Genomic DNA, 23,346 nt, shown 5'->3' on the forward strand with positions numbered 1-23,346 from the left:
GATAAGTTGACAGTCAAACTAGAGCAGATGGGGTTAGATTAGTGCATTGGATTGGAGACTGGCTATCTGATAGGTATCAAGAAGTTATGTATGGGGGTGCGATATCCAGGAAAAGGAAAGCCACTAGTGAGTGCCTCAGGGGTCTGTTTTAGGGCCATTACTATTTAACTTGTATATTAATGATATTGGTGAAGATTTGGATGGAGATATTCAGTTGTTTGCAGATGATGCAAAGTTGGGACGAACCATAAAGAGTAGTGAAGATGTTGTGGCCTTGCAAGAAGACCTGAATAAATTGAGTGATTGGGCATGGAAATGGGGATGTGAGCTCAATGTTGCAAAATGTAAGGTTTTAAAATTTGGAAAACAAAGATGGGATGCAGAATTTATGCTTGGTGAGAATATATTGTTGGAGGTAGAGGAAATAAGAGATCTGAGGGGTGATAGTGGATAAGGATCTAAAATTTAGGGGACACATTGCCAAAATTGTGAAGACAACACAAAGGCTTCTGGAATAATGCGGAGGACACTGACGTGTAGAAGTAGGGAGATTCTTGTTCCATTGTATAAGGCTTTGATTAGGCCACACATGGACTATTGTGCCCAGATTTGGTCACCAGGTTTTCAAAAGGATGAAGAGATGTTGGAAAGGGTCCAAAGGTGACTGACTAAGGTAGTTTCTGACCTCTGGAATGTTGAGTATGAGGAAAGATTGAGAAGATGTAATTTGCAGAGTCTGGTGGAAAGGAGGAAGAGGGGAGATATGATAGAGACCTACAAGTTGGTAAGGGGTTGTTATAAGATCAATGGTGGAGAAGTTCTACAGAGAATAGTGGGAGATCAGGGGAGAACCAGAGGTCATCTCTGAAAACTGTATAAAGAGGGTGTGAGTAGGGGAGTGAGAGGCAGGTTTTTTTCATGCAGAGTTGTGAATGATTGGAATGCCTTGCCTGAGAGTGTGGTGTCTGCAAGGAGTTTGAGTGTGTTTAAGGCTCGGTATGATGAGATGTGTGTGTGACAAAAGGACCTCCCAGATGAGTCTTTGACTCCATGAGGTCTTGGGGTAATAATAATAATAATGATGATGAAAGAAACTGACCAAGGTGCCACCTCTCAGCTGTGACTTCAAGAGAAGTTAATAAGGCTATGAGGCTAGTGTAATATGTCTGTTAACGTTATATAGTCTTCTGGCAAATTTTTCATGAGGATAGGAATGTGTAGTTGATTAAAGCAGAGGAATTGTGCCTGCATGTGGTAGTGATATAAGGAGAAATAGTATCAGATTTTTATGAGACTATGTCATGAGGGACAGAGATGAATTAGATATTTAATCTGATATTGCCATTAAAAATGTATAAACAACTTGGGCTAATATACAAGATAGAGATAATCGTTATGAGTAGATTTGATTATGGGAATATAGACTGGAATAAGAAGTAGCATCTAGAAGGAAATTATTAAGGAAAATGAATTTCTCAAGTTTTTGAGAAACTACCTGAAGCAGTGTGTGAGAGAGAACTTGAAAGATTGAGAGTTTTCAGATTTGGTCATTAGAGGATTTTTTTTGTGAATGAAGTGTTAGATTCATTCAACTTATGTGATCACCTGCATTAGGGTAACTAACCATATGAGGACTGTGAAGAAAAGATATAAGTTGAACTACATACCAGTGATCATAGAAAAGCTTAACAGACATCTTGGAGCAGTAACATGGAATAAGAAGTTAAGCAGAAAGGAGAAAACAATACTTGACCATTGGTCAAGAATTTAAGAGCACCAATGTCTAAATGTATTCCAAAGGTCAGGCAGTTAAATTTCTGACCATTGGATGAATGTGAGATTAAGTGCGTTCCATAAGAAGACATTATGGATTTCCTTGGGTTTTGCATCCCTCAAAACTCAAGTTTCCAGGAGAAAAAACATTCCACCTTCATACGAGACCAGCTAACTCACCTTTGATTGAGAAATCGTGATAAAGGTTCCTCGTGTCATAGATGGGATTCAAATCCAGGTCTTTCTGGCCAAAGAGCTTTGTTAAAACCAATTTAGCTATAGAGGCCCCGTGGATGCAGTATAAAGTAATAATCAATTACATGAGGAGTATAAACAGCAATTTAAATAACACCTTATCAAATGCCTTTCCCCCATCCACTGCTCTGGATACTTTACAAGAGCATCCCTTAACAAATTCATGGTGACCATCATAAATAATATTACCTTCGTCTCCCCAGTTATGTGTACAAGCTCTTACCAGTGTTTCCAAAATCTTAACAACTACAGGAGAAATACAAATGGATCTATACTTTGATGAGTCTAAGGACTCCATGAAGTATCCCATAATAATAATAATACCATTATTCTACCACCACTGTTGCAATGCTGTTGTCTTACCCTCCCTCCTCTTCATAGGAACTTACCCCACTGCAAGACTTTCTTAAACAGCTTGGTTCAGTGGTATGGTCAGTTCCTTAGCATATTCGCTTAAAACACATGGTAAAATCTCATATATTCTCACTGTGTTACTGACATCTACAGTGCTTAATACCCAAAATACATCTTCATTCACTTCTGATCTTTCAAACCTCCCTATCCTTCTAGGAATTAAACCTACTTTACCAGGATGAAAAAAACCCTAATAAAGTAATCAGTAAATTGTTCTACTATGTCATCTGCATTTGTACCCAAACTACATCCATCCAGCAAAGTCTGGCTACATAGCAAAAGAACTACGTAGTTATTTTTTTTTTCCATCAAGATAGGAAACTTTTTCAAGCCTCCAATAAATGCCGTAGTGGTCTTGCTCTGGGTGATGAAATTCATCTCACACCTAAAGACAGTCAGAAACATCCACACCCAAGATGGAATTCCAACCCACATCCTGTCAGTTGGAGAGCAGATTTGCTAACCACTCAGCCAAATAGGCTGTCCTTTAGAAGAAAAAACTATTATGGAAAGGTGACGTTAGTGGATGCCATCATATACTGTGGAGGATGTTGATATCCACTGCAGAGGATGTAATTGAGTATTGTTAGATCTTGAATGGAGAGCTTTACAAGTAAATTCTTTATTCAGGATTTAACATGATAAACTACTACTAATTAAGGAGATATCTGCACATCAGCTAATAATTATGAAGTATTGTTTTATGTTTTGTAATAATGTGTAGTCCATGTGTGCCATATAGTGAGAGTTATTGTTAGGTTATTTGTAATTCCCAAGTAAGCTGTCTAGTACATTGCGAAATTCTGAGAAAAATTATAAGTAGTAATCCGGAATTATCGCGTATAATCTGTACGAGTCGAGCATAGTGATGGAGGCTATACCTACGCGGAAAAAAAATGACGTCAGAGTGGCTACCTAGAATAATGTAACCTGACAGGTTAGGGAGAGTGTAGGATCACCCAAGGGGCATGAATGATGGGGTTCGTGGGTGAAAACCACATCGAATAGAGGGTGCCCGAATAGGGCAAATAAAAGACGAAGCACGCCGTTTTAGGAGGCTTTTTGACCTTTTGATCTTCGGGTGCCAGATTCGAGTTTTAGGGGGAGTTTGTCGGAGGATTCGTGAGAGAGCGGTGGGCCGACCACGGTAATGACGGACGGCAGGTTCTTTTCTTGAAAATACTTGAAGATTTTTAAGCAGAGCTGATCGCAATACGACGGCCTATGTGGAATTGAGCCTTAGCAGAATGTCCCATTGGAGAAAGTTTCCTGCAGAGCGATAGACAGCACGCAACAGTCGGAAACGATTAGAAGAAAAAGTGTAGTACATCGCCAGGCACAAAGACGGCCGAAGAATAGGCAGTAAGGTAATCCAGACCTACATGAGAGACCTACCTACATCCTACATCTGAAAGGATCCGGTAATGTAAGAGTTTTCGTTCTATGTTAAAATTTGTTTAGAAGAACAAGAAATTTGTGTGCATTGTAACTAAAGGACACTAGTAGAGAACTTTTAGTGAGAATTTGACTGAATTAATTAAGCCCTTTTGGAACAAAGAAGAGTTGTTAATAGGCAGTAATTTGTGAATGGCTAGACTTACTTAAATGAAATTTAGAATTAAGATAATTATTGATAGAGTATTAATGAAGGTGTTCAATGCGTATTCTGTGAATAACTTGTGAAAGGAATTATATAGTAGTAGTATTATGCTTAAACCTAATCTTATCCTTTCATAATTGAAGGATTTAACTTGCTCTGATTCATTGTGATTTAGTATAACCCTTAGAGTGAATTTTGATCCATTGAGTATTTTAACTTACATAACTGTAAATGTTTTATGTTTTTCCAATAAACATGTTTTGTACTTTATACCTGAGTTTATGCCTGATTACGAATTCAAACCACCACTTATGAAATAGAACCTTTTTGGCGGGAAGGAATTTAGATATAATTGCTTAAGTGAGATTCGGTCTACGACTGCTAACTGAATCTGCACAGCGCTAGCGTGAGATAAAATAACTGTCTGTATCCCTTTAGAATTTAGAAATATTTCCCTGAACAAGAGTCTCTTCTGTTATAAGATATTGGCTGGCGCAGCAAAATATAAATTTTGCCAATATCCGAAGAGGAGATAGATCTGAATTAATATCTTAAGGGCATGACAATAGATTAGAAGGAGAGTTATTATAGAGGTAGAACAAGATATAATATAGAGAAGGCAGCAACATAACAATAGAGTAGCCGGTAGGATTTTGATTGTATAAGGTTTTAAGTAAGCAAAAGGATATAAAAAAAAATTAAACTGACTATTCAACATTATAGAAATACTATTTAACAGTATTTAATCGATATTTCAAGGTATTTCATCTCACCTAAATGCAATTTTTACAAAAATCATTGGCAACAGAATACAGCACGATTTCCAGAACAAGCAGAATTCAGAAAAAAATTACAGCATTATTGATCATATATATATATATGTAATAAGACAAATAATTGAAAAGACAAATGATTACCAAAATCCCTTAGGTCTGGCATTTATTGATTTCAAAAAGTCCTTAAAAATCAAGGAATTGAATAAACTTATATACTTTGTTTTATATATATAAAAATTCACCTGCATCTATAAAATCAGGAACAAATGTGAAATTTCCTATAAAAAAGGGAGTTAGACAGGGAGATGCCATTTCGCCTAAATTATTTACAGGAGTCCTAGAAGAAATTTTTAAGTACCTGGATTGAAAAAATAGAGAAATTATAGTAAGTGGGAAAGAACTAAATCACCTATGATTTTCTGATTATATTATTCTTTTAGAGAGCCTATATAGCTCAGTGGAAGTGGTTTACAGAGCTAGGCCACCTAAAGAAAGAGCATTGTAAGTTAAATTATAGTTGTGAACTAAAGGAACTATTTTGACTGGTTCCCAAGTTAATCGATCTCTGGCACATGCAAGTGATTTTTTTCTCTCTCAGTAACTCAGGTTTTTCATATCGTAATCTCAAGAAAATTGACCATAGAATCCACACTATTTTCTGACAGTAAAAGATAGAATTAGGGACAGCAGCACTGGTCAGCCACCTCTCGTCACTGGATGCTGTATATAATTAGTGATAGTCTTGGGCCAGCTATCTCTGATTAGCTACTGGTGGAGATTGAACTCCCCCCCCCCCTCATTATCCAAAAGAATATAAACAAACACAAAAAAAAATAATGCATAATAAATATATCACCAAAATTCCGTGTGATGATACAGCTTGTTCCCCCTTTATCCGGGAGTTCACAGTACCATCTAGTCCCCCCCCCCCAAATTTTATCCCCCCGGACCGGTTTGCCTGCTTGCAGGATGAAAAACACCAGATAAACTGGTGGAAAAAACCCTGCTGGCCACGCCCAAGACTGGCTAACTTGGCTATGGCTGAGGAAGATCCTTGAGCTCCTCACGTCATTGACCGGAATCGAACCTAGGACACTCCTTCCCCAGGCATATGGTTGCAAAGCGCAAAGCCACTAACCGCTCAGACAGCACAGATGGGACACCAGGAAATTGATATAGTAATCTCCTATGTTTACCTAGGACAAAAGATCACAGTAGAAGGAAGCTGTGAAGAAGAAATTATATGGACAATTTCACTTGGTTGAATAGCCTTTGGAAAGCACCATAATGCATTTAAAGGAAACATCCGAATTTGTTTTAAAATAAAAATATTTGACAGATGTGTACTTCTAGTCATGACATATAGAAGTGAAACGGAGACTTTGACTAAAAATTGACCAAGAAGTTGAGGATTATCCAGAGGAAAATGGAAAGATCATTACTCTGTATTACCATTCTAGATAGAAAGCACAATGCTTTGGCAAGAGACATTTAACAGCCATTAAAAGATCCAAAGGTCAGTGGATCATATTGCCAGAAGTAACACTCAAAAATAGAAAGTTTATATCAGAATGGTATCTCATAGACGGATAGAAATACAGATCAAAGAGGTGGTTGGAGAATGAGATTAAAGAGATGGTCAGAACTCAATAGCATAAAAAAACTTAGGATAAGGCTGAATGGAGGATTTTGTCCAGCAGTGTACAGAAAATCGATGATGAAGAAAGAGAAATATAATGTTGTGTAGAATCTGAATTAGGAAGGACTATTGGAAAGTATCCAAGGAATCAAGTAAACTCATAATAAGGCAATAATTCTCAATTACATTATTATTGCATGTTTTAAGGGAATGTTATGAAATTAATGACGGTCTTGAAATATTTGTTTACCAAAACCTTGTAACTGAACAATCTCGAAGGAAATTATTCCACTCCTGAAAAGGAATAATAAGGCTGTGGTTTCAAATTATATGCCATACTTTGTGTCTAGAGTTGCGGTTATTGTATTAGAGTGGTAGTGAGAACTAGAATTCAGTTGATAATAGCAAAATTCTCTGTGATGATCAATATGAGTTTTGTTAAGGTCATATTATAGCAATCTGTAACACATTTTCACCAGAGTGAAAAATGTATTGCAAGAGGGAGATGCATAAAATTTATATATTTACATTTTGTAGAAACCTTTAATAGATTGTCACATGATAAGTTAGTAATTAAGTTGGGAACAGATGAAGTTAAAGAGTTGCTTAAGGATCAAAGCTGGATAATTGGGAGAAGACCTCTATGTAGCCTGTATGGAATGCAGAAAATTAACCAGGGCTTTAGAACCATCATCTAATCATCATCTTTCTGTAGTGGGCTAGCAGTTTGGGATTTACCTGAACAAATTTTATATTCTGTATTAGCTTAAACTACACATATGATGATACAACATGATCAAGTAGCATGCTGGCTGGGATATCACCTGGTACAAGATTCCACAATTTTTGCCAGGAAATAGTGGCTAGCATTAAAAAGCCAATTACTGGCATAATGTCAAAATACAGAATTGGTAATACACTATCATCATCATAAGGATTATCGATAAAAAAAGAGGTAGAGCAAGCAGTGGAATTACAGAAATAGCATGGCATGACACTGTAATTGGTATAACTGAGACAAAGACTAAAGCAAATAAGATACCTCTGAATGAACTACAGTATAAGTTGCAAATATTTGAGTAGTAGTGAGGAAAAAACAGAGTAGCTATAGTAATTTACACTAAACATGAAGTTGAACATCTTGAATTGTAAGCAATTTCAAGTAGAGTGATGTGAGTATATTTCAAGATGAGAGAACAATGAGTTGTATTTTTGCCTATGATCCCACAGAAGTAGATAAGAAATAGAATTTTTTGATTCATTAGAGAGTGATATAAAGGAATATAAAAAAAAAAAAAAAAAAGAAACACTAGTTTTTGTTGGCTACCTAAACTGAAGATTAGGAAAAAATTTGAAGAAAAGAACAAAGGTAATACTAATGGTTAATACCTGCAGGATTTCTGTTAAGGGCATAGATGTGATCAGCATCATATTCTAACATAAAGATATGTATAAATTTCCAAGGATGGAATATACAAACAGTAGTGATCCATAGTATCTTCCAGACTAGTTCAAGATATAAGAGCATATAGGAAATATTAAATAGGAAATGATCAATATATAGTTTTTAAATATGATAAAAATGAGTATCACATTGATAAGAAAAATATGTACAAGAGGTCCCGCATTATCCCTTAATCATTATTAGGATAATAATGGACTAAAAATTACCACTAATAAGGAATTCACAAATTTCTAAGCTTAATGTAATTAAGTTTTAATTGGAACCTTAACACAGAAAATGATACAATACCAATGAAAATTGCATGTTAAATATTCTATAAACCCATTTAGTATAATTTATCATAATAAATAAAAAAGAAATACAAAGTATTTATAACACCAAAAATGACAGTTACCTAGGGAAGAGTATATGTAAAAAAAAATAATAATATTGAATTGTTGGTTTAGGTTTAGTCAGGAATTGAAGGATAGACAGAAAAACTAAGTGGATTATTATTATTATTATTATGTGACACCTCCAAGGAGTCCAAAGACTCATTGAGGGAGGGCACTTACTCTCCATCTCCATGAACTACAGTGAACCTCATCACCTACACCAATGCTCTCTACTGCCCACCACCACTAGTATTTTCACAGGCAATCACGAACATCCATGTCCATGGCGGGATTCGAAACCACAGCCTTTTGGCTGGAGAGCGGTTACACTAATCACTCGGCCAAACCAAGCTGGCAATTATTATTATTATCATTATTATTATTATTCACACCTCCATGGAGTCAAGAGACTCATCATGGGAGGTCCTTCCTAGGAAACACAAAGTCTATCATACCACTTCTTAAACTCATTGACCGTTCTTGCTCTCAGCATGCTATCAGATAATGCATTCCACGGTTCAGCCACCCACCATGCGAAGAAACCACTCCTCACCCTCTTAATCACAGCTTCCTTTTGGAAGCTGTGAGCTTCCAAAAGGATGACAAGGGGCCATTGTTCCTTTCCACTGTTCCACCAAAAGAAAGAACTCCCCAGTGTCAACCCTATAACTACCTCTCAACTCTGTTCCTTGATTGCTCACCTGCATCCCTCACGCTCTCCTCTAACCCTTTCTCTCTGCGTTCCCTGGCATCACTCTATCCCTGTTTCCAGCACTCCTTCGCATTCTTCTCATTCCCTCTCTCCGACTGTTTCCATTCTTTCCTCTTCTATCATTTCCATAACTCTCTCACCCCTACTCTGATTTTCCCTATCTTATATTATATTTCATACTTCCCATCTCATTCCCGAGACATTCCACCTCCTCTTTCAGCTCGTCTATCTCTCTCTCTTCAAGTTAGCAACTCTTGCTCGCCATTCATTCTCCCAATCTCTGAAAACTTCATAATCATTCAAGCCTTCCACACTCCACACGCTTATTTTTTCATTCATATTCTGCTCGTTATTCTCACCCTCTATCACACTACTCGTCTCTTTAGGTTGATATTCTCCTGCAGCTAATACAACGAGATTGGTTATTATAATATCTAACTCACTAAGTTCCTCCCATTGCCTACATTTTGCGCATATGTGCATCCCCCCCTTCTCTCACCCACGACATATCCAACTGCTGGGATGCATACATGCCACAGAATCCTGCAATATGTTATGCAAAATAGAGTCCTTAAATGGGGGAGGAATTGGTGATACGCCATTTGTAATTGGAGCTGCGGCTGCCACCATCATTCAAATAGTGCCGTGGAACTACTACAACTAAACACTAAATACGAAGCACTCTACTGTAAGCTAATTTACTTATGCAATACTATAAGTGTAAACTATATTTAACTATACTAAATAACTAAATACGAAAACTTATCTTCTTCTCTTCCACCGTAGATGCATCCAACTCTGACCTTTCCTAATCAGTAACCCAAAATTAAACAGTATCAACACCAACTAAACTCCAAAAACAGCACCACTTGTATTACTGAAAAAATATGTAGCACAATTCGTGACAGAAGTCACACTATACACCGTTTAAAAACACTTTTTTTTTTAGCACAGCTCAAATCCGCCACCACTTTCTTCAGCGACTCTAGCGTCCTCCCATTCGCCCAAGTATTTGGAGACCACAAAGGATTGAGGGTCATTAGGCTCTTTTGTCAACACTGATTTTTTCTTTACCTTTTTTTTTAAAGAAGAAATCAAAAGTTTTTTGCTTTCCTTTCATGTAGCTTTGCACATCTCTAGCATATTGAGAACATCATGGGGACACCAAAAATGACACTTACCTAAGAAAGAGTATATGTAAAAAAATATATATATTGAATTGTTGGTTTCGTCAGAAACTGTCTATCTCTAGCTCACCACTTTGGTTACACTTAATAATATCCAGTCCATAGAGGGCACTCTTTCTTTTATGCATAAGAACTGTTTTTAGATTTGTTGACATGGGTGCAGTAATAATGTGCAAAAGCAAAAATAAAACGAAGTTGTGATGTGGTTATCATCTCGCAACAGACACAAAAAGACTGTGCGACTTGAGTGAGCAGTATTGGGAAAGAAGAATGGGTGGGTGTGCATTGGAGGTATTTAGAAGAAACAGTTTGATGCACATTGCATGAAAGCTGCATAAATAGTGGAACTTTTTATGTGTATAGTTTCAGTTTCTAGGACATGGAAGTACAGAGACTAAGTGTTAATGAAGACTCGATATAGTGGGGACCACCTACACAAAAGTTTTAAAACAAATAAATGTTGTGCAACTTTCAGGATGAACTGTAGAACTCAGTTTACAAATATTATTCAGGAAGAAAAAAAGTGAAATCTTCAGAACAAAGACCATTTAGAAATCTGCTGGCAAAATCCAAAGAAAATATTGATCGATTCAGCTCAGGAGACATATGCTGAAGTTGCTTGCAAAGATAAAAACAATCCAAACCTTATGAAAATGAAGAGACAGCCCTGGAAAAGAACTCACATATTAGAATTTCTTGGCATATAAGATGGGAATATCTTCTGTAGGCTGTTGATAAAACTTTGAAACAGAAGAATGTAAATCAGAAAGAATAAGAGATCGTAAAACACAGGGCCTGCTCTACTGACGGTGCAAGACGTGCATTTGCACAGGGTGGTAAAGTTGGCATAAACCATATGAAAAATAAGGGAGAAGGGGCGGGCATTGGACGTGTCCGCGGGGAGATGTGTTTTGCATTGTGGGAGGTGCTGATGTGGGGGGTGTTGGTGGCTTGCTCCACCTTTGCAGGGGGGGTCGCCCTGGTGTTGTGCCGCCTTGCCCCGGTCCTCAAGGTGCTTTCGGGCGCGCAAGCTTTGTTTGCTCACGCCTGGATGAAGGATTGAACTAAATTTATTATATGAGATGACATCTCTCCCACCAGTTGGAGAGAGTGACCATATGGTTTTGACTTGGAAGATGAATAGACATGCAGGAGTATCAAAGAGATAGGAATGTATGTGGAATTATAAGGCAGGTGATTATAATAGTCTAAGATGTCAACTTGGGGAAGTTTAATGAAGGAAGGAATTTGAAGGCCGGGATATCATTAGTGCATGGGAAATTATGAAAGAATATTTGTTAGCAGCAATGGTAAGTTGTATACCACGAGTGAACGAGAGGACACAATTTGGAGTAAAGCGGATGACAAACAATATTAAACAGGAATTGCATGCGAAAAAGAGGCTATGGAAGAGATATAAGGAGAGACAGGTGAAGAGATGATGCATGAAGAGTATAAGACACAGGCCAGAAGAGTGACTAGTATGGTAAGGAAGACAAAACTGGAATATGAGAGGAGATTGGCCCTAAGATCCAAAAGAAATCCTATGGAATTTTTTAGATATGTGGCCAGTAGGAGGAGAAATGACTGTGAAAGAATGATACTGTGGGATAAAAATGGGAATAGAGTGACTGATGCAGAGGACATAGTGGAATTGTTTAATGAACACTTTATTGGAGTATTTCATCCTGGAGGAGTCGGTTTTAATGCTAGAGGGATTGGGCAGGTTCGAGGTTTAGAGGTACAGGAGGAGAGCGTGTTTCAAATACTGAGTACTCTGGATATCAGTAAAGCTGTGGGACTGGATGGTATTTCACCACGAGTTTTCAGAGAATGTGCTAGGGAACTCACAGTGCCTTTGACCTGGCTTTTCAATGAAAATCCGGCTATAGGAAAAGTGCAAGTGGAATGGAAGGAAGGTAAGATAGTGCCATTGCATAAGGATAGTAGCAGACTGGAAGTGTTTAATTATAGGCTAGTTTGTGTGTCATCAGTAGTTAGTAAGATCTTGGAAAAAGTAGTGAAGGACCGTATACAGCATTGGGCAGATGAGGGTAATGTTATCTGTGAAAGTCGACATGGATTTGTGAAGGGGTGCTCTTATTTTAGCAATATGTTAGCCTTTTATGATAAAGTTACAGGAGCATTAGATGCAGGAAAGGCATATACTGCCATTTTCTTAGACTTAGTGAATTCATTTGACGGTGCCACACGATAAGCTTATATTTAAGTTGCAGCACATGGGTTTGGATGTCATCTGTCCGATAGGTTTCAGAGAGTTGTGTATGGTGGGGCAGTTTCAAGGAGGCAGAGGGTTATAAGTGAGAGGTCCCACAAGGCTCAGTACTGGGACCTATATTGTTTAACATTTATATCAATGACATTGTCAGTGGATTGCAGGGGGATGTTCAGTTGTTTGAGGATGATGTGAAGCTGGGAAGAGCTATTAATAATTGTGCAGATGTGGAAGTCATGCAAGAGGATTTGAATAAGCTAGACAGATGGGCAACTGAATGATGGTGTCGGTTTAATGCTGCAAAATGTAAGGTCTTGAGGTTTGGGACACATCGATGAGATGCTGCATACTCTATTGGAGGAGATATACTGGAGGAAGTAGGGGAGACAAGACAACTGGCATTGATGATTGATAGAAACCTGAAATTTAGGGGACATATTGCAAAGGTGGTGAAGGTAACACAGAGGATTGCTGCATAATGAGAAGGACGCTAACCTGCAGAGATAAAACAGTTATCATTCCATTGTATAAGACCCTGATCAGACCACATTTGGACTATTGTTCTCAGATTTGGTCCCCAGTATTTGAAGGGGGTAAATTAACTGTGGAAAGGGTACAAAGGCAGATAACAAAGATGGTTTCAGAACTGTACAATGATAGTTATGAAGATCGGCTGAGGGAATGTGGACTGCAGAGTTTGGTGGATAGAAGGAGAGGTGATGATATTGAGACAAACTCTTGAGAGGCAGTTACAGGTTGACACTGGAGAGTTCTTTCGCTTGATTGAACAGTGGGAAGGGGTGATGACAAGAGGCCATCCCTGGAAGTTACGAAAAAAAAACTGTGAGCAAGATGGTGAGGAGTGGTTTCTTTGCATGGAGGGTGGTTGAACCATGGAATGAATTGCCTGATGGAGTGGTGAGAGTGAGAACGGTCAATGAGTTTAAGGAGTGGTATGATAGACTTTGTGTTTCTTAGGAAGGGCCTCCCACGATGAGTCTTTTGACTCCATGGAGGCCTGAATAATAATAATAATAATAATAAAAATATGCTACTGCACGGGGCGACTATACGAAAAATAAAGGAGAAGGGGTTGTCCTGGTAAAGCAGACATGAAAACTGATGATAAAAATATGTCAAATGTCTGACTCTATCTAGTGTAAATATTTTGAAAAATTAATTAATAAAATATGCACTAACAGAACAGTGACAAAAGATATTCAGGAGGAATAGTCATGAGTACATTTTAGTATTGGAGGCAGATTGAGATTTCTGACTTTTTATTGTCAGAAATCTGAAGTATGACATGGCATATGGAATAGACGTGGTGGTGGTTTTTCCCTTTCAGTCCTTTCTGACCCTAGGTGACTTTATAGGGATTGCCCACAAAGTGTTCTTGGTGAGATTTTTTACAAGATAGTTCACCATTGCATTCCCCAATCCCTCCAATTTTATCTGGGCTTGAGACCAGCATATGGCTGGGACGTATTCATGACTCTAATCCATGCGTGTTCATGGGGCCAGGTTGCCTGTTATGTGGAACGAAAAACCCAAGTTTCTGGGTGGAAAAAATCCCTACCTTCGTATGAGACTGGCTAACTCACCTTTTGTTGAAAGAGACCAGATTAAGGTTCCTTGCATCACTGACAGGAATCGAACCTAGGTCTTTCCTACTTAAGGGCTTCGTCTATACTAATTGAGTTACGGAGGCTCAGAATAGATGATATCTGACCAAATATGTTCAAATATGGAAGTTTAAAAATTTTACACTGCTCACAGTGCATAATTGGAATAGTCAGGTCTGAATGATTTTAGTAAATCTCTCACAGTACTCATCTCCAGAATGGAAAAAATTAAATTTGGAGTTACAAAGGGATTTTTCAACAGGGTTTCAGGTAAGATTTTCAAGGTATACTTGAAAAGAGGATAAGAAAAATTGTGAGAAGAAACTGAGGAAGAGCAATTTGGATTTAAGTTATATAAATTGTCAGGACCAGATATAATTCACCAATCCACTGGTTGGAGAATTTATCTAGTAATTTCCTTTGTTTCCCTAAAAATTTTGGAAAATTCAGTTCTGTACTGCCATCACCAAAAAAAAAAAAAAGTCACTGCACAGTGCTATTGGGTGGACTAAGCATCATGTCTTTGATTATTTTGTTGCATTCAGTAGTGGCACTTTACGTAATGCGAATTTATTTTAAAACTCGATTTGTGAAATTCAGTACTATACTGTATTTATAATATCTGTACTATATTATTATTATTAATTATTACAGGCTACTTCATAAAGTCCTTAGACCCATCCAGGGAGACCCTAACCATCATGCCAAGTACTACCCAATGTTTGCACAGTATCTATCATACCTTGCTTTGAATTCATTCACAGTCATAGCACCCCCAACACACTCTGGCAACCTATTACACTCATTCACTACTCTCTCGAAGCAAAAAACCTAGTTCTAACACCCTTGCTAACTATGCTCTTGCTCAGTTCTCTGACCACCAGATGTGTTCTGAAAAATTTCCTCTATATTAATCTTGTAAAAACCCTTCAGCAATTAGTACGTGTCAATCATATCACCGATTTTCCACTTGTCAACCAGTTTCTGTAACCCACAAATCTTCAACCTGTTCCTGTAAGGTTCCTTCCATAGACCGTCTGCGCAGTTAACCTACTGGCAACCATATGTCTGGGGAAGGAGTGTTCTAGGTTCAATTCCTGTGATGACATGAGGAGCTTAAGGATCTTTCTCAGCCATATCCAAGTTAGCCAGTCTTGAGCATAGACAGGGTTTTTCCTCAGTTTATCTGGGGGGGTTTCATCCCACAAGCAGGCAAACCGGCCCCATGAACACACAAGCTACAGTCATAGGATAGAGTACTTAATTCCTCATTAGGAGGGCTCAACCAGTCTTAAGGGGCAGTCGAGGAATAGGGGGAAATAAAATAATAAAAATTCCCCATACAAATAAAATAAAATTCCATAGACCTTCTACCATGTTGATCACTCGCCTCTGGATCCTCCCCACCTCTTCCTCATCATCAAGAAACCCAGCTGATCAGATCTGTGTGCCATAGTCAAGATGGGATCTTATCAAGGCTCAATAAAGAGGAATAATAACCTGCTTGTCTCTGCATTAATTGTTTCACTCCAAAATGCATAACCTTACACTCTGCCACATTACACTGATATTTGTTATGTATTTTGGTGTTGAAATGATTACCAGCAGTTTACTACACTGATGGAACAGAACTGTACTCCTGGAAATTGATGAAGCGAGAGATTTGGGAGTGTTAGTGGATAAGGGATTAAAGTTTAGAGGGTAAATATCAAAATTGGCTAAAGCAGCTCATCAGATTAATTGGTTACTGAAAAATATATTGACGAGCAAAGCCCAGCAGGTTATTATTCCTCTTTATCGAGCCTTGATAAGATCCCATCTTGACTACTGCATGCAGATCTGATCAGCTAGGTTTCTTGGGAAGTATCCAACTCAGCTGTCACTATTATAAAAAGTGAGCAAGTTACTGAGGCATGACCTACCCTTCATAAAACCATGTTGTTCCCCATACAGTATCCCATTTCCATCTATCCATTCCTGTATTTTGGTCTTGACCAACTTCTCCAATACCTTGACAACAACTCCTGATATGCTGATCAGTCTTGGATCCTCCTTTATGCAAAGGAACTGTTTTCCTTTCTTTCCATCCCCTTGGGACTAACAATGGGGACAAAAGCACTGACAATTCCCTAGCACCTTCACGTAAAAGTCAAGCATGTATACCATCTAATCCCATAGCCGTATTCACATCAAAGTTCTGTAATATGCTATACACCTCCATTTCATTTACCTCAGTTCCCATATAAGTCTTTGCCTCTCTCATTACTGCAATATCTCCACCTGGATGATACGAGTATACTCTTGAAAAGTGTTCACTTAGTAATTCTACTATTTAGACTGATTCAGTTACCTCCCTACCATTGACATTCATTAAAATCATTCTGCCATAAACATTAATCCTTTTACTTACAGCATATTTAAAGAACTGTTTGGAATTATCTTTGACCTGCACTTCTAATTTTCTTTCATACTCTGCTTTTGTCTTTCTTTGCCACACTGGTTATCCTTCTGGCCTGTGCTTTGTACTGCTCATGTGCCTGCTGGTCAAAATTCTCCTTGAATTCCCTTCACAATTATTTCTTTTTTTGATTTACTCTCCTGACTCTAGGTATGCAGTCTGCCATTACTTCCCTCAAACACTCCTTTTCCACTTCCCTTGCACTATTCAATATCCAGCCCGTGCAGTTCGACATGCCATGGTACTGATCCAAGAAATCTCCTAAGTTTTTCATACTTACCACCCTTAATTACACATATACTTCCCCTTAACTGAAAATTCCACACATTTAGCCACCTCCCAGGTCAAGACTATATGATCACTCTCACCAATTGGTGGCAACATGGTCATATTGGTTATTATAGAGAAATTCTCAGATACAGTTACTAGATCGAGCACTCTCAAATCCCTAATATATTCCATCACATTATCAAGGTTTATTCTGTATTTTAACATTGCACCTTTAAATAAATTTGTTCTTTAAATAAATCTGAACCATATCTGGTTGTAAGAGTTAAAGTACAACTGTCAGTGAAAATTTTGCTAAAATACAACTCAAATCTGTGATGTTAAAATCTGTGAAAGTTGTTAGAAGAATGGAGAGTTGGCAATCACATCCTACTCTTTCCAAGGAGCTACACATTGTCCCATCCACTATAATAGCAATCATGAAAAATACTGATCAAATTAAAAAGTAATGGAAATTTCAAGAATGAAAAAAAAAAAAAAAAAAAAACCTGCTACAGCTCTTAGGTAATTGTGTGGTTCTATGATTGGAAAAACAGAACATTTACTCATTATGGGTTAACAAATTAAAAATGAAAGAAACGCTCCTCTTGCTGTTATTAAATAAAGGATTTGTTTGATGAGGTAAAAGAAAAAGAAGATGGCAGCTAAATTTTCATAGCAAGCAAAGACTGGTTCACTAATTAGAAGCAGCAAACTCAAATTTACAGTCCCCCCAATTTTGTTTCAATGTGGACAAGACTAGCCTTTATTGGTGAAGATCCCTTCAATAACTTTTCATCTCCCATGAAAAAAAACATAATTCTGGATTTAAACAGCCAAAGACCATTTAACACTTCTTGGTGAAAATGCTTCAACAAGAGTTGTAAAACTTAAGCTATTATTACTAATTGCACCTGGAATGAAAAGGCTGAAGTCCAAATGATTTACCAATCATTTGGACTTCAGACAGGACTTAGGTGACACAAGATGTCCTTGCAGATTGGTATACAAATCATTCATTTTTATCCAAAGGTACATTGCTACTGTGATTAAAATAATTATCCTAGGGTGAACACTGCTGATATTGGACAGTGCTCCAGAACATCCACCAAAGACTAAAGAGAGAAGGATGATTGAATATACAAAGTTGAATTTTTAGTGCTAAATATCAACTTCCTTTTACAACCAGTGGAGCAGGGCATTCATAGATTCAACTTTTAAGCTGGTATCTTTGATAGGCATTTACAGAGATGTTATGGGAAATTGAAAACTGCAACATGTCTGTCAAAGAATATTGGAGATCATATAATATGCTGAATGAATATGGCATCAATATCATTGAAAGAGGTCACATCAACACGTATTAGTGGAGTGTGGCCTGAGTGTATACATGATTTCAGGCAATGCAAATTGCCTGAAATCCTGAATAAATGAAAAAAAAAACTGCTAGAACTTTTAGAGCTCACGTAGTTCTGTGATTGGAAAAATCATTTGAGGTGCCAAATTACAAATGAAATTACCACAATTGCTCAAGAGATAGGACCTGACAACATTGCATTTGATGATGTAATAGAGTTGTTCGAGCCAATCTCAGACCTCTAAGAGGGTGGTCTAAAAAGTTCTCACTCTCGACCATCGATGTCAACACTATCTCGGCACGATTTTTTTTTTTCTAAGTTGGTACATCTGTCATAAGCATCCATGTGGAATTGCAAGTCATTCTATCAAGTAGTTTGTTTTATGCAGCTGTCTGAAGCAAAATTGTTGTCTGTATCCCTTGAAGTGGATAAAATTAAGTATCATGTGGTTATAAAAGTCTTTGTAAAAGAAGGTTTAATGGCAAAAGAAATTCATTCGAAGTTCATAAAAGTATATGGCCTCTTTTCCTTCATTTTTGACAATTAAGAAATGGGCTGCCGAGTTTAAACATGGCCATGCCAGCCTTGAAGATGATCCACGTGAAAGATGTCCGAAACGTGTAACAGCACCAGAAATCATTCATAAAGTGCACAATATGGTATTGAATGACCATCAGATCAAAAATGCACTCACATGAAAATCTCTGAACAGTGCTTGGATCGTTTTAACAAGAATAAAACTGATTTTGTGCGTCGATTTATGACTATGGATGAGACTTGGATTCACCATTACACACCAGAATCCAAACAGCAGTCAAAACAGTAGACAGAAGCTGGTTGTTCAGTGCCAAATAAGACAAAGTCATTTCCATCAGCCAGAAAGGTCATGGCATTGGTGTTTTGGGATGCTAAAGGCATTTTGTTTATTAATTATCTTGAAAAAGGGTGAAGCACTAACCGGGAAATATTATTCTGATCTTTTAACCAGACTAGATGAAAAAATTCGTAAGAAAAGACCTGGATTTCAGAAAAAAAAACTCTTCTTTCATTAGGACAGTGCACCTGCCCACATAGGTGTTTTGGCAATGAGAAAATTACTGACACATAGGTCAGTAATTTCCACATAGGTGTTTTGGCAATGAGAAAATGCAATACTGAGAAGGATGCTGACCTGCAAAGGTAAAAGAGTTGTCATTCCATTGTATAAAGCCCTGATCAGACCACACTTGGGCTTTTGTTCTCAAATTTGGTCCCTGGGATTTGAAGGGGATAAATTAACTGTGGAAAGTGTTTTAAAGGATCTGCACTATGAATTGTTGGAGCATCCACCCTGTTCCTCAGATTTGGCTCCCTCTGACTTCTATCTCTTCCCAAAACTAAAACTCTTCCTCGCTGGTCATTTTTCTTCAAATGAAGAGGTGATTGCAGCTGTAGAAGGGTATTTTGCTGATCTTACTGAGACCCACTACAGGGAAGGGATAATGGCGCTGGAGCATCGCTGGAATAAATGTATTAATTTTAAGGGAGATTATGTTGAAAAATAAAAATAATTTTGAAATTATAAATTCAGTTTTTTTTTCATTATTAGGCTGAGAACTTTTCAAACCATCCTCATATGTCTCATTGTCCATTTTTTAATTTTCATGTTTGTCGATATCACTATACTTGAAATTACTTCCTATTCAAGATTTCTTTGCATTTAGTGTCGAATACCAACTACTCCTTCCTTTCCCTGATCTGTTGCTTGAATATAACATTTTGTAGTTAATGTTTAGAAGAGCTTCACTGGTTTTTGTCTTCTTTGTTTTAGTAATGCCAGTGTAGTATTTCTCTAATTCTTCTTTCATCATTTGCCCTGGGTTGCTGATAAAAACAGCAGAGGAGGCTTGTTTAATTGAGATGCCCCTTTTTTAAGTTATGGGAAAATTGATTTTTTTTTTTTTTTACTGGAGAATACTTTGAGAAATGCGGTTCTAGAAAATAGAGGCAGTTGGATTAAAAGAGGGAGAAGAGAAGTAGGTTCAGTGGGTCTAAAATTGCATTATAAAATGATATTTTAGCAGTTGCTACTTATGTTATAGCAGACTTAGTAGAAAACAAAGGCTTAGACATTGATGTAGCGCCTCTAAAATTATCTGCAGAAGATTATCTGAAGGGATTTTATCAGATTAATCCAGAAGAAATTATAAAAAGAGTAGAAGGTGAGAGGGGAAGAACCAGAGGTCATTCCTGGAAGTTATGTAAAAATGTGGCGAAGAAGGGTGTGAGGAGTAGATTTTTTACATGGAGAATTGTCAGTGAATGGAATGCATTGCCAGAATGTGTTGTTAATGCACGGAGTGTTAAGGACTTTAAGATTCTATATGATAAATATGTTGTCAGTTGAATGAATCTCCCATGATGAGTCTGTCGCCTCCATGGAGGGTGTAATAATAATAACAATAATATAACTGAAAAGGATTGTCTCTAAGACAGGTTGAAATGAGCCACTGGATCATCCTCTTCTTTATAACATCAAAGACCAGTTTGTGTTTCATCAGTAGTTGTTAAGATCTTCGAGAAATTAGTGAGGGACCATATACAGTGTTGGTCAGATGAGGATAATGTTATCTGTGAGAGTTAACATGAATTTGTTAAGATAGGTTCATGCTTTAGTAATATGATTGCCTTTCATAATAAAGTGACAAGAGCAGTTGATGAGAGAAAAGCATATTCTGACTTTTTTTGTATTTTACAAACTCATATTTAAGTTTCAGCACATGGGTTTAGCTGTTAGGTTAGTGAACTGGATTCAGGATTGGCTCTCTGATAGGTATCAGATAGTTATGTATGGGGGAAATATCGAGGCAAAAGGTTACAAGTCGAGTCCCACAGGGCTCAGTACTGGGACCTGTATTGTTTAACCTTTGTATCAATGATATTATCAGCGGATTGTAGGGGGATATTCAGTTGTTTGCAGATGATGTCAGGCTGGAAGGTTATTAGTAATAGTGTAGATGTTGTAGCAAGAGGTTTTGAATAAACTGGACAGATGGGCAAATGAATGGGGGAGGGGATCAGTTTCATTCATTTAAATGTGAAGTCTTGAAGTATGGGATACATCAATGGGAAGCTGCATACTCTGTTGGAGGGAGTAGGGTAGGCAAGGGGTCTGGGGGTGATGATTGATAGAAACCTTAAATTCAGGGAACAAATTACAAAGGTGGTGAAGGTAACCCAGATGATGCCTGCAATACTGAGAAGGATGCTGACCTGCAAAGGTAAAAGAGTTGTCATTCCATTGTATAAAGCCCTGATCAGACCACACTTGGGCTTTTGTTCTCAAATTTGGTCCCTGGGATTTGAAGGGGATAAATTAACTGTGGAAAGTGTGCAGAAGCAGATAACAAAGGTGGTATCAGGACTGTACAATGTTAGTTATGAAGCCAAGCTGAGGTAATGTGGACTGCAGAGTTTGATAGATAGAAGAAGAAGTGATGTGATTGAGCCTTTTAAACTGTTGAGAGGTGGTTACAGGGTTGACACTGGGAAGTTGTTTTGTTTGATGGAACAGAGGGAAGGAGTGAGGACAAAAGGCTATTCCTGGAAGTTATGAATGGAAGTGAGCAAGAGGGTGATGAGTGGTTTCTTTGCATGGAAGGTAGTTGAACTGTGGAATGCATTGCCTGATAGAATGATGAGAGTACAAACAGTCAATGATTTCAAGGAATGGTATGATAGACTTTGTGTTTTCTAGGTTGGGCCTCCCACGAGTCTTTTGACTCCATGGAGGACTGAATCATAATAAAAGTAATATATAAAAATCAATAAGAATAATAAATCCTTAGCCCACCACAATATGAATGTACTATAAGTTTACAAATAAACCTTTCATGGGTATGCTCCATAAAAATAAATAAAAAACTAGCTTGCCAAGCCATCTTGCCTCTTGTGTGACTAGAGTACTAAATCTAACATCAAAGGTAAACAAAACTGCTTTGTTCATCAGGAAAGCTACTTAGAAGACAGTGTGATGCCACTATGTAAAGTATTATTATTATTATTGCAATGGCATCTTCATGGAGTCCCAAGACTCACAGTGGGAGACCCAAACTATCAACACAATATCTATCATACCTCTCCTTGAATCCATTAACAGACAAAGCACTCACAACTGACTCAGGCAACCCATTCTGTTCTTTGCACCCTTGCTGACCACACTCTGATCTAACTTCCAAGGTTGACCTCTTGTTCTTCCCCCTATAGCCAAGTGCTGAAACATTTTCCCTATATCAATGCTATAAAAGCCTTTAAGTAACATAATAACTCCCTTACCTATGCTTGTTAGTGTGCTCTTCAATAACCTGTGAGCTACCCTGGCTACTTTAGCAATATGCTCTCTAAATTTCAGCTCTCTCTACTACTGTCCCCAAATTCCTGGAGTACAATTTTCTCTATGTGATATGCAGCTTGTAATTTATTATATGCAGCCTTTAAGTAACATAATAACTCCCTTACCTATGCTTGTTAGTGTGCTCTTCAATAACCTGTGAGCTACCCTGGCTACTTTAGCAATATGCTCTCTAAATTTCAGCTCTCTCTACTACTGTCCCCAAATTCCTGGAGTACAATTTTCTCTATGTGATATGCAGCTTGTAATCTTTGTGTCCCAAAATGTGTAACTTTACACTTTTCCACATTAAATAATCTGCTTTCAATTGAAGCAGTTTCTTTACCTAATCCTTGTATGATTTTAGATATAAGTATGCAAATATGCATCAAGATAATTAATAAAATGTATGTTTATGTTTATTTTCCTTATTTTATTTATTTATTTATTTATTTTTGCTTTAAAGTTTATGAAGAACAACTCAAACAACTTTTTTTCCCAAGCAGATGTAAATCCTTTTCTGAATTATCTGTTATATAGATTAGTACATAAAGTCTATGCTAGGTCTTCTTGTAAAATGATAGATGAACTAGTTAACTGTATTTTTTATTAAATATTTCTGAAGCACTTTTTTTTTCTTAATGATACCTAGGTTTTGTGTGTTGTAAGCAAGGAAGAAGATAGCCAACAGCAAACATTTGCTTTGACAGAGGTTCATTGTTGGGAAGCAAGTAATAATCCCAGCAAGATTTATCTCATTCCCAAACACAACATCAAGGCCTTTCCTACTGAGGTAAGCTTGAAATGCTATCAATAATTATTTTTTTGATATTTATAA

General features: G+C 37.4%; 1 protein-coding gene across 1 annotated transcript in view; it reads left to right on the forward strand.

Annotated features, from left to right (window-relative positions):
- The window catches only part of Vps13B (vacuolar protein sorting 13B), a 1,316,993-nt gene that overhangs the window by 1,267,301 nt on the left and 26,346 nt on the right, over positions 1–23,346 (forward strand). Inside the window, exon 49 of the mRNA XM_090406926.1 lies at positions 23,161–23,301. Coding sequence (XP_090263052.1) covers positions 23,161–23,301 — 141 coding nt within the window. The remainder of the gene's footprint in view (positions 1–23,160; positions 23,302–23,346) is intronic.

The sequence above is a fragment of the Typopeltis vanoorti genome, chromosome 17 (genome assembly GCF_054136105.1).
Source record: "Typopeltis vanoorti isolate ZY-2024b chromosome 17, IOZ_Tvanoo_1.0, whole genome shotgun sequence".
Lineage (NCBI taxonomy): Eukaryota > Metazoa > Arthropoda > Arachnida > Uropygi > Thelyphonidae > Typopeltis > Typopeltis vanoorti.